The 12,786-nt window shown below is 42.5% G+C and overlaps 1 protein-coding gene across 2 annotated transcripts in view; it reads left to right on the top strand.

Moving 5' to 3' along the window:
- The window catches only part of LOC127420951 (fibrinogen C domain-containing protein 1-like), a 182,871-nt gene that overhangs the window by 33,460 nt on the left and 136,625 nt on the right, over positions 1-12,786 (top strand). The window contains exon 5 of one of the 2 annotated variants that reach the window (XM_051663608.1): positions 12,471-12,486. The exons of the other annotated variant lie outside the window; for it this stretch is intronic. Within the exon in view, the coding sequence (XP_051519568.1) occupies positions 12,471-12,486 (16 nt within the window). The remainder of the gene's footprint in view (positions 1-12,470; positions 12,487-12,786) is intronic. 2 annotated transcript variants of the gene reach the window in all.

Genomic DNA, 12,786 nt, shown 5'->3' with positions numbered 1-12,786 from the left:
ATTTTTATTGATATGATCCCATAATATACTCTAAACTCCCTTGGTTTTGATTGGCTCTGAAAAGACCAAGCCACCAGCATTGCCCTGAAAAGAGTTTCTAATGGCATGTGAATCAATGCACTGCACTGTGTAGGAGCTACTCCAGCACATAAACAAACACGCAAAAACCTCTTAGAGTTCTTATCCACCCACTGCTAGGTAGGCGTCCTCTCTGATGTTCAGTTTGTAAATGGAAGGGGGTGGGGAGAGAGAGAGAGAGAAAGTTGGACTGGATGAGCGAGATGAATGACTGATGGGGGTGAGAAAGAATGTTCATAAAAGGTAGACTATTGGAATTTAAGCTGACAATTAAGATTTATTGTTCACTTGAAAGTGTGAAAGCTTTTCCCACTCCTCTAGTATTCAAAGAGCAATGGCAGAGCACAGCTTTGTGCGTTTTTCCCTAGACTGTATTTTCTTTACCAAGAGTGTGTTCTTTTGTGTTGTACCATAAATTGGGGATTAAGTATTTGGCTCCATGGGGTGTTAGTGATCTGAATGTTGTGAATGGAAAGTGTCAAGGGTTTTTCTAACCATTTTAGTAAAGTAATTGTCTCTTTAGCAGCATTTTAGGCTTTTTGGGGCTTATTGCTAGAGTAATTGCATGCTAAATGTTCTTGTGGGGGTGACTTTTGAGCTCTCTAGTGTGTTGCAGTAGGTGTTTCATAGTATATAGGTGCTATAAAAAACTTTTTGTGGTGATATTCTTCCTAAACCTGGGGAAAAAATGATGGGGGGAAGAGATTGATGGGACAGGTAATTGACCAAAGCCGGAATCAAACTCGGGTGGCCCACACTAACAGTCTATTCTTTTCAACAGGGTAGTTAGATAGTTTTTAATTATTTTAACAACAATTTTACTTAGTTCACAAATACTTGGGAGGAGCTTGTTCATCTAATCGGCTGTGACAATTATTTTGGTATTCCTCCATGTAACGTGGGCTGCCGATGATGAAGTGCGATGATCCCAAGTTTAGTTTATTTACAGTGCTTTCAAACGTGAAACAAAACATAAACATAAACTTGACTAAACGAGACTTGACTTGACTTCCAAACAGCGTTACATTAACACAATACCTGACATTGATACAATGGAAACACGAGACTTAAATACTTGGACATGGGAAACACATGACAAGATCACATGACAAGGAAATAGGAACTAACATGGCATAGAACAAAAAACACATACAACCCTGACATACCCCCCCTCTAGGGGTGGCACCCGACACCCCAAAACAAAAACATATAGTTCAAGAGGGAGCTTTGTGGGCGTGGCGACTTGACGTGGTTACGTGGCATGGCATGGAAACATGGTGAAACAAGGTGTTGGGCATGGCCTGGTGAGACAGGGCGTGGAGCATGAGACCAGGGCGGAGCCCATGGGGGGTGGAGCCATAAGAGGCTCGAGGGGCAGAGCCATGGAAGGTGGAGCCGTGAGAGGCTCGAGGGGCGAAACCATGGAGAACTGGATACCCAGAGAGTAGCCGAAGACTTGAAGGGCCAGGGTGGAACCGGAGGCAGGGAGGACCAAGGCGGCACCGGAGGCTCGGAGGAGCAAGGCGGAGCTGGGGGATCGGAAGACTGAGGTGGAGCCGAAGGGGCTGAGGACCAAGGTGGAGCCATAGGGATGGAGGTCCCCGGTGGAGCTGAAGGATCGGAGAGACAAGGCATAGCCAGAGGATCAGAGAGCCAAGGTGGAACCAGGTGACTGACAGACCAAGGAGGAGCTGGAAGGATGAGGGACCCCGGTAAAGCAGACAGGCTGAAGGACCACGGTGGAGCCAAGGGAACGTAGAGCTGAGGTGATGTCGTGGGATCGACAGGCCAAGGCGGAGTCCAGGGCTCGAAGGGTCTAGGCGGAGTCAGAAGTTCGAAAGTTCTCCTTTTCTGGGATATCTTAGAGGGCGATGATTGAGCCGGTGGCTTGGGGGGAACCGGCTGATCAGGAGAACTCAGGGTGCACACAAGGGTGGGAACCAGTTCCAACTCAAATAGCCCAGTGAGAGATGGCTCTGGAACGGACGAGGCTTGCAGTGCTGGCTCTGGGACGGACGAGGCTTGTAACTCTGGTTTGTTGACTGTGGCAGACGTGGGCATTGGCTTGTTGACTGTGGCAGGCTTGGAGCAGGCTCAGATGTGGTTGTGACATGGCATGGAGTAGGCTCAGGCACGGCTGTGACATGGCATGGAGCAGGCTCAGGCATGGCTGTGACACGTCATGGAGCAGACTGAGGCACAGCTGTGACATGGCATGGAGCAGACTGAGGTGCGGCTGTGACATGGCATGGAGTACACTGAGGATCTGGGGCAAAAGATGGCACTAGCTCAGCAACTATGATGAGGAACTCTGGCTTGGCGGCCATGACGTGGGACTCTGGCTTGGCAGCAATGATGTGGGACTCTGGCTTGGCAGCCATGACGTGGGATTCTGGCTTGGCGGCCATGATATGGGACTCTGGCTTCTGCGGCCATGACGTGGGACTCTGGCTTCTGCGGCCATGACGTGAGACTCTTGCTTGACGGCCATGACGTGGGACTCTGGCTTGGTGTCCACCTCCCCCACAGTGAATAATGAACCACATATTAGTAGGGCAAGGTCCTGGGCATGAGAATCTTAAGGAATTTAACAATTGCAGTTCAAGTACATCTTAATGATTCCAGTTCCTTAACCATTCCATTTATGATTATTTTAGTACTTTTAAAGAATTATTTGAAAATAAGAAATGTTATTACATTTAATGCCCTTGGCAGCCTGTTACCAAATTATGAGATAATTTCAGAGCAAATTATATTAAATTTCATTGTATTCATTTTATATATATATATATATATATATATATATACACCGATCAGCCACAACATTAAAACCACCTGCCTAATATCATGTAGGTCTCACTCGTACCGCCAAAAAAGCTCTGACCTGTTGAAGTATGGACTCCACAAGACCTCTGAAGGTGTGCTGTGGTATCTGGCACCAAGACATTAACAGCAGCATCCTTTAAGTCCTGTAAGTTGTGAGGTGGGGCCTCCATGGATCGGAAGTGTTGATCCAACACATCCCATAGATGCTCAATCTGATTGAGATCTGGGGAATTTGGAGGACAAGTCAAAACCTTGAACTCTTTGTCATGTTCCTCAAACCATTCCTGAACAATTTTTGCAGTGTGGCAGGGCACATTATCCTGCTGAAAGAGGCCACTGCCATCAGGTAATACCATTGCCCATGAAGGGGTGTACGTGGTCTGCAACAATCTTTAGGTAGGTGGTACGTGTCATAGTAACATCCACATGAATGACAGGACCCAAGGATTCCCAACAGATCATTGCCCAGAGAATCACATTGCCTGTGCTGGTCTGCATTCTTCCCATAATGCATCCTGCTGCCATATTTTCCCCAGGTAAATGACGCACACTCACCCAGCCGTCAACATGATCTAAAAGAAAACGTGATTCATCTGACCAGATCACCTTCTTCCATTGCTCCATGGTCCAGTTCTGATGCTCACATGCCCATTGTAGGCGCTTTTGGCGGTGGACAGGGGTCAGCATGGGCATTCTGACCAGTCTGCGGCTACACAGCCCAATATGCAGCAAGCTGCGATGCAGTGTGTGTTCTGACACCTTTCTATCATGGCCAGCATTACGTTTTTCAGCAATTTGTGCTACAGTAGCTCTTTTGTGGGATTGGACCAGATGGGCTAGCCTTCGCTCCCCACATGCACCCATGACCCTGTCGCCGGTTCATGTCCTTCCTTGTTCAACTTTTTGTAGGTACTAACCACTGCATGCCGGGAACACCCCTCAAGACCTGCTGTTTTGGAGTTGCTCTGACCCAGTCGTATAACCATCACAATTTGGCCCTTGTCAAAGTCACTCATATCATTCCACTTGCCCATTTTCCTGCTTCCAACACATGATATTCAATAACTGCCTGTTTACTTGCTGCCTGATATATCCCACCTCTCAACAGTTGCTAACGTCTTGGTGCCAGACCCCACAGGATACCTTCAGATGACTTGTGGAGTCCATGCCTCAACAGGTCAGAGCTGTTTTGGTGGCACGAGGGCGACCTACACGGTATTAGGCAGGTGGCTTTAATGTTGTGGCTGATCGGTGTGTATATATATATATATATATATATATTAGTGGTGCACCAATCAGTAAATTAGAGGCCTATACCGATCTCTGATTTTTTAACACTAAGATTGGTGATACAGATTTTTTTTTTAAAGTGCCCTTTTCCACACTTTTGCAAGTTATATTGTGTTTACATGTTTATGCCCCACACAGTACAATTACAATAACACTTTACAAAATGTTTCCATTGGTTAAAATTATTTAACAACATTACTGTAGTTAACATGAACTAATGAACATAACGTTAGTTACAACATATACTATTACATTTTTAAAATCAAAAGTTGTATTAGTTAACATTAGTTAATGCACTATGAACTAACATGAACTAACAATGAACAATTGTAATTTTATTAACTAACATTATAATTAATAAAGGCTGTAAAAATATATTGTTCATTGTTTGTTCTTCATACTAACTAATGTTAACGAATGGAACCTTTTTATAAAGTTACCAAAACTACATTAAAATTACATTAATTGTGAATTGCTAACATTTATTTGTTTTGAAATAGTTATAAATAGTTCTGTTGTCAATATCAAAAGATCATTGTGACATCCTGGTAAGCAGTAAAAACCATGAGAGCATCACACACAGCAGGGATGCAATCAAAAATAAGAAAAATATATCCATTGCAAGCTCTAAACTGCACCAGTGAGAAATCATTAATATCTGTGATTTGTTTACTGTCTTTGGCATTTTGATCAGAAAAACAAATCAGAAATTATTAAGCAAATGCGTGAAGACGCGGTGCCGTTATGGTTAAAATGTAATTGCTGTGATTAGTGGTAATGTGACCAACATTAATCTGATTTAAATTGGGATCCTCACAGAATAGTGCTGAGATGAGTGACTGATGAGATATTGAGAGCACCTGGAGAGCGTGCATGTTTGATTGACACCGCGAGTGAGCATATTGAAGGGAGTGAAGCTAAAAGTGCTCATGATCGCTCAAACAGTCTCTTATCACTCAACACAATGTCTGATTGTCACGACTCATGTTACATCACGTATACTCAGATTTGTATACGCATGCTTATTTGTTGTTTAATTCATTTTTATACCCATTTGTAGTCTCTCTATCCTCTCCGTGCTCACAGTGCAGCGAGTCAGAATTACTACCATAATGACTCTAGAAAATGGGCAACTTAATATTCATACACATGCAATTTTTACACATTTTTAAAAACAAACTTGCATATTCATCTGAATAACAGCATGTCTGAAAGTTTAAATTTGTGAATACTTAGAATTACCAACAACTCACCCTCCAGAGGCCACACTGTCATGTATCAAGAGCTGAGAAAGCACTCATTCATTAGAGCAGCATTGTATGTGTGATTCCCTGCATGCTGCAAAAAAGATCGGCCCTGATTTTAGGCATGATCGGCCAATCACGGACTTAAGACGAAGATCGGCCGATTTAGATCAGTGGCTGATCAATCGGTGCACCCCTAATATATATATACTAAGCAAAAAAGAAACGTCCTCTCACTTTCAACTGCTTTTATTTTCAGCAAACTTAACATGTGTAAATATTTAAGTAAACAAAAGGATTTAAGGAAACAGTCAGTATATGATGTGGCCACCAGCTGCATTAAGTACTGCAGTGCATCTCCTCCTCATGGACTGCACCAGATTTGTCAGTTCTTGCTGCGAGATGTTATCCTACTCTTCCACCAAGGCACTTGCAAGTTCCTGGACAATTCTGGGGGGAATGGCCCTAGCCCTCACCCTCCGATCCAACAGGTCCCAGACGTGATCAATGGGATTGAGATCCAGGCTCTTCGCTGGCTATGGCAGAACACTGACATTCCTGTCTTGCAGGAAATCACGCACAGAACGAGCAGTATGGCTGGTGGCATTGTCATGCTGGAGGGTCATGTCAGGATGAGCCTGCAGGAAGGGTACCACATGAGGGAGGAGCATGTCTTCCCTGTAATGCACAGCGTTGAGATTGCGTGCAATGACAACAAGCTCAGTCCGATGATGCTGTGACACACTGCCCCAGACCATGACGGACCCTCCACCTCCAAATCGATCCCGCTCCAGAGTACAGGCCTCAGTGTAACGCTCATTCCTTCGACGATAAACGCAAGTCAGACCATCACTCCTGGTGAGACAAAACCACGACTCGTCAGTGAAGAGCACTTTTTGCCAGTCCTGTTTGGTCCAGCGAAGGTGGGTTTGTGCCCATATGCGACATTGTTGCCGGTGATGTCTGGTAAGGACCTGCCTTACAACAGGCCTACAAGCCCTCAGTCCAGCCTCTCTCAGCCTATTGCAGACAGTCTGAGCACTGATGGAGGGATTGTGTGTTCCTGGTTTAACTCAGGCAGTTGTTGTTGCTATCCTGTACCTGTCCCACAGGTGTGATATTCGGATGTACCGATCCTATGCAGGTGTTGTTACACGTGGTCTGCCACTGCGAGGACGATCAGCTGTCCTTCCTGTCTCCCTGTAGCGCTGTCTTAGGCGTCTCACAGTACGGACATTGCAATTTATTGCCCTGGCCACATCTGCAGTCCTCATGCCTCCATGTAGAATCAGTAGACTCTTTTTCAGAGTTAGTAGAAAGGTCTCTTTAGTGTCCTAAGTTTTTATAACTATGACCTTAATTGCCTACCATCTGTAAGCTGTTAGTGTCTTAATGACCGTTCCACAGGTGCATGTCCATTAATTGTTTATGGTTCACTGAACAAGCATGGAAAACATTGTTTAAACCCTTTACAATAAAGATCTGTAAAGTTATTTGGATTTTTACAAAATTATCTTTAAAATATAGTGTCCTGAAAAAGGGACGTTTCTTTTTTTGCTGAGTTTATATATATATATATATATATATATATATATATATATATACTGTATGTACACAGACTTTTTATAAATGCAATCCAATAACAGAGGAATAAATGCAATCCAATAATAGATTCTAACTATATTTACTCTATGAAGCCACACGTTTAATATTTGATAGATGATTTTCTAAACCCTGTACATCATCAACATGATTAATACTTTGCAAAGTATTACATGTCTACTGCCTCCTAATAAAAGTTTTTGTGCTTGTAATATCATTTCCAAAATGGCCGCTTTTGTGACTCGTCTTTTTGCTGTGAACTCTTTTCTGATCTTGATAACGTAAAAGTAACAGTCACGTTTATATTATTGAAATTTCAAAATGAATATTTACTGAATTGAAGCAACTTGTGCCTGCTTAAAATTTCATACATTATAGAAAAATCACATTGAAATACATGTATCAATTATGAGACAAGAGGCTATTTAGCTCGGGACGGACCATTGTTATTAAAATGAATGGGAAAAATTGGAACACCCAGTATGGCGGATGTAGAAATGGAAGTTCCACCTTAACATGTAAAAGAGCCAATCACTTGTCAGTCAACTCAAAAACAGGTATGCACATTTTCTGGAACAGCCTGGAAAATAGTGTTTTTAAGCTTGATCTGAGCTAAAGAAGAACAATTTATGATACCAGTTTGTCAAATTTAACTGCTGGTTTGTAATATATTCTTTGATCGTAATCTTGAACAATCATTTTAGAGATTTTGGTTTTTTCACATTCAAGTAAATAGGTGCTGTAATTTTATGCTGGTTGAATCCATAATATAGCTGCCCAGGAGCATTCCAAAGATGGCAGCCGAGTGGACTGATATGCCTTGAAAGGAACTGTGGTATATCAGACAATACATCTTGCACACACAAGCATACACAGAAACGCAAATCTAATATTTATTTTCCTCCCACTGTGTTCATGGTGTTTACAGTTAGGCAATAATTTATTACATATTTATATCAGCATCTTCTAGTATGGACAGAGCTATGCCCTGCATTAATCCAAAGTCCACAGGCTTTTGAATAGAGTCCCACTGAGTATGTCCCTTTAATGAAGTGAGTCTGCAAATGAGTTTTCTCTCACTTTCCAAAGTAACTAAACTATGGCATTCTTATTGAGTGAAAGGGCAAACAAGGACAATCCAGCTTTTATAATTACGCTTCAAAAAAACACCAGTTCTTACGCTCAGATACCAAAAGTATCACACATGCCTGTTGCCGTGATTGCCTCCAGTACTTCAGTGGTTGGTTACGTTTGTGTGTGTTTGTGTGTGCACTCTCCTTGGCTTGCCCTTGTAATGGGCATCACTTAACACCCGAGAGTGAGGTGAATCAGAGTTGAAGGAACACCCAAACACACACACACACACACACACACACACACACCAACACACACAGAGTGTGCATGCGCACATGTGTTTGTTTTTCTATAATGGATGCCACTTTCCATTGACTTCTATTGTATTTATAGAGTGCTAATGATATTTTCTATCATCTAAAGCCTACAACTAAAGTTAATCCTCACAGACACCTTTCTGCATTTTTAGAGTTTCACATTACACAAGACATTATTGACGCCATTTACACATGGTAAGATTCGAGTGATCCAAACACAAGTGATCAGGGCTAAATACAGGTGTAAATGGGGTCTAAGACATTTTGTGATTGGATCACAAAAAACACTTAAAACAAACGTGTGACCACATTGCATTTGAGGTGTAAACGCTTATCCATCCAAATGCGTCCCAGACAGCAACGAAGTACCACTCCTCAACTGTCCATAAACTGCTGCACTAAAACAAGAGTTTTAAACTTTGCTAGTTATTTGTGGCTTTAAAAGGAAATAACAATCCAATTAGAATATTTGAAAATGTGAATACATATTCAAGTATGAAAACTTTATGGATCTTCTTTAGTGTGTGTGATATCAATATTAAGGAACAAAGATGACAAGCACGCACCATTTTCCGTGCTTTCTTTGTCTTCTCTGACTTTTTCACAGTTTATTATTATACAGTAACAAATGAAATAGTGATTGATGTATGTCATCATGAAATTCGAGACCTTCCCCTTGAAATACAAACACAAGTGGTCACAGGAGATGCATTTAAGCTACTGGGTGTAAACCGTGTAGCGTTTGGACATTATCAAGATGCTCGATCTGCTCATCTGGTCATAAAATCTCCCCCTTTCCCCTTCTTCACACTAAATCACTAGCCTGGCTCCAACAGTCTACAAGATAATGGTCACTAAAAGACCCTTTGTCACATTAGTTGCCTTTGCAGATGCTAAACAGAAACATCTGTCTCTCCTGTAACTTCAAAGGCATTCCACAAGTCACCCCCGACTACCCCATCGCCAGGCACGAAATGCCATGCGATGGAGAAACACTGAAAAAGCAAATACACATTCCCTGCATTTAACTCATAATCAAACTATCCCAAAATGTATATGATATATTCCTGTGTTGCATGTATGTCCTGAAGTTATACTAACCTAGTTATGATTTTTTAGTTATGTTAGGGTAACTTCGAATGCTGACATCCAGGTTTAAGTACGTATCACTGTTTTAATGTCTGCAGATCCCATCTGTTTGGTACTGAAATTACCCTCTCTTTATGCCTTAATTAATGGTGTATAGTATGTTACTGTAAAATGCATTATACTATTTTTATCATACTTTGGTGTAAAACTGTACAAATTCCTAGACCACCATAAAACATGCAAATAGGCTGGGAAGGGGAACAAAGGAAGATTCCTCCCGCTAAAAGTTGGCACCTATGATTGGTCATGTTAAAAAAAATGGGTGTGAACTGATTTGGCCTTAAGAGACCTCTGCTCAAGAATATCTTTGCTCAATCCCTTGTGAGACGGACACATTCCTGACTTTCCGGTAACTTGCTTTCAAGTTAACTTCGTTCAAACTTCCTATGGACAACTGATCTCCGGAAGAATCCAACGAACGCTTCAGCTCATGAACTCACCGAGAATCTCTATATCCTACACACATCCGGACTCTTGTTCAGCACCAAAGCCAATGCAAGTAACCATTTTAAAAATCTTTAGATGCGTCATTAAGCTTTGACCCCTTACTTTTAAGGTGATTTTGATTCTCTGATGGTTCTTAAAGGTTGTAGTTAACTGATTGTAAATCTTGCCATTCTTTGCTCTTCTCTCTCTCTTTCTTTACTTTTCAGTATTCTGTAAATGTATTCTTTGCTTAAGTTTAGTTGTATTTACCCGTAGTTTTTCATTTATTAAACTCATTATATCCACGCTTGATTTTCTGTGTTTGCGGCTCACACATCAAAGTCACTTAAACGTTGATTTTGCTACATGCTTTTGTACAGTTAGTACTATAGAGAACAAGAACGTTATTCTTCTTGGCCAGAAGAATAATCATTCTTAAGAGTTGATAGAAGATCGTACTGTCGGTTCGGTGAACGAACAGATCAGTCGATTTAGAATTCATTCTGCTAAAATTAATTCTGGAAGATGATCTATATATATTTATAATTAATTATAACCCATTGTAATTAAGTATCTATCTATCTATCTATCTATCTATCTATCTATCTATATATATACATATATATATATATATATATATATATATATATATATATATCTCCTTTTTGGCTGATTTAAATATTTATGATTAGTCAGCGCAGTATGTTTAAATATATATATATATATATATATATATATATATATATATATATATTTTTTTTTTTTTTTTTTTTTTTTTTGAGCTAATTTGCTACAACCGTGATGTGTCTCAATCAGATCACCCAAGATGCATCTTGATATCAGTTGTAAATGGGGTCATTTAGGATGTTCATTAAGCCATTTTCCTTGTGGGAATGGTTTGCTGGTGATTTCAGGTTAAACTATCTGTAACGATGTTGGCTGCTGACAATGATGGCAATGACGAAGACGATGTTGAGATGAAGAACCCAAGTGCAGTTTATTTACAAAGTGAGAACCAATAACCCTGACTACACGTGAACTAAACTAAACATAAACATGAACATGACTTGACTTGATTTAAACATGGCTTGACATAAACGTGGCTTGACTTAAACATCTACGATCACATCCAATACTTGACCACCAGACAATGAAAACATGAGGGCTTAAATACAAGACATGGGAGAACATAAACCATTGAACAAACAGAACTGATAACAAGATAATTAAACAATAAACCAACGAAAACATGACACATGAACATGGAGGGAAAACAAGACATCACATGACTAGGGAACAGGAACTAAACTTTTCAAAATAAAAGACATGAATCAACAAAATACACCTGACACTATCCCCCCCACTAAGGGGTGGCTCCTGACACCCCAACACATAAACAAAACACGTAAAACATGACATAAATTTAAAGTTCTGTAGGGAGCTGGGGGGGGTGTCTTGAGGTGTGGGGCGTGGCATGGCGAGAAAGGGCGAGGGGCATGGGACCAAGGCAAAGTCCGTGGGGGGTGGAGCCATGAGAGGCTTGAGGGGCGGAGCCATGGAAGGCGGAGCCGTGAGAGGCTCGAGGGGTGGAGCCATGGAACTTGGTGCCCGGAGAGTAGCTGAAGACTCGAAGGGCCAGGGTGGAGCCGATGGCAGGGAGGACCAAGGCGGTGCTGGAGGCTCGGAGGAACAAGGCAGAGCTGGGGGATCGGAAGACTGAGGTGGAGCCGGTGGGACTGAGGACCAAGGTGGAGCTGTAGGGAAGGAGGTCCCCAGTGAAGCTGACAGATCGGAGGGACGAGGCGCAGCCAGAGGATCGGAGAGCCAAAGCGGAGCCAGGTGACCGACAGACCAAGGAGGAGCCGGAGGGACGAGGGAACCCGGCAAAGCCGACAGGCTGAAGGACCGCAGTGGAGCTGAGGGAACGCAGAGCTGAGGCAATGTCGAGGGACTGACAGGCCAAGGCGAAGTCCAGGGCTTGGAGGGTCCAGGCGGGGTCGGAGGGCCGAAAGTTCCCCTTGCCTGCTCAGGAGAACTAAGGGTGGGTATAAGGGTGGGAACCATCTCCAGGTCCCACTGCTCAGGTGTGGCTGTGACGTGGCATGGAGCAGGCTGAGGCGTTGCTGTGACGTGGCATGGAGCAGTCTGAGGTGTTGCTGTGACATGGCATGGAGCAGGCTGAGGCGTTGCTGTGACGTGGCATGGAGCAGGCTGAGACGTTGCTGTGACGTGGCATGGAGCAGGCTGAGGCGTTTCTGTGACGCGGCATGGAGCAGGATGAGGCGTTAGCTCAGCGACCATGACTAGAAACTCTGGCTTGGCGGCGGCCGTGTCGTGGACCTCTGGCTCAGCGGCGGCCGTGTCGTGGGGACATTTGAATAATATAAGGTAAACCTGACCCACATAAACATTGCATAAACATATACATTTCAAATGTATAATAGTGCTGTGACAAACCACACAGACAAACAGGCCCATATGTAACATGGAAAACACAGGTGAGAGTACAGAGAGAGTGAAAGAGAGAGAGGAGATGGAGGAAGAAAGGGTGAGTGAGAGCAGATGGAACTGGGAAAAAGCAGTGGCGAATTCTCAGGGCCAGCAAAGCCTTCTCTGCTGGCCTAACATGCCAAATAAATAAATATTTTTCATCTTTTCATTCTCATTGACATTTTTGTATTTTTAATTACTTTCCACTCTTAATTAATCTACAAACAAAAAGAGAAAAATTAAAAGTTTATCCAGTCAGAATTTATTCCTTGATGCTTACAAGCAAAGCG

Source organism: Myxocyprinus asiaticus, chromosome 3 (assembly GCF_019703515.2).
Source record: "Myxocyprinus asiaticus isolate MX2 ecotype Aquarium Trade chromosome 3, UBuf_Myxa_2, whole genome shotgun sequence".
NCBI lineage: Eukaryota > Metazoa > Chordata > Actinopteri > Cypriniformes > Catostomidae > Myxocyprinus > Myxocyprinus asiaticus.
Note: the sequence above shows the minus strand (reverse complement) of the source record. Positions and strands in the feature narration are given on the sequence as shown.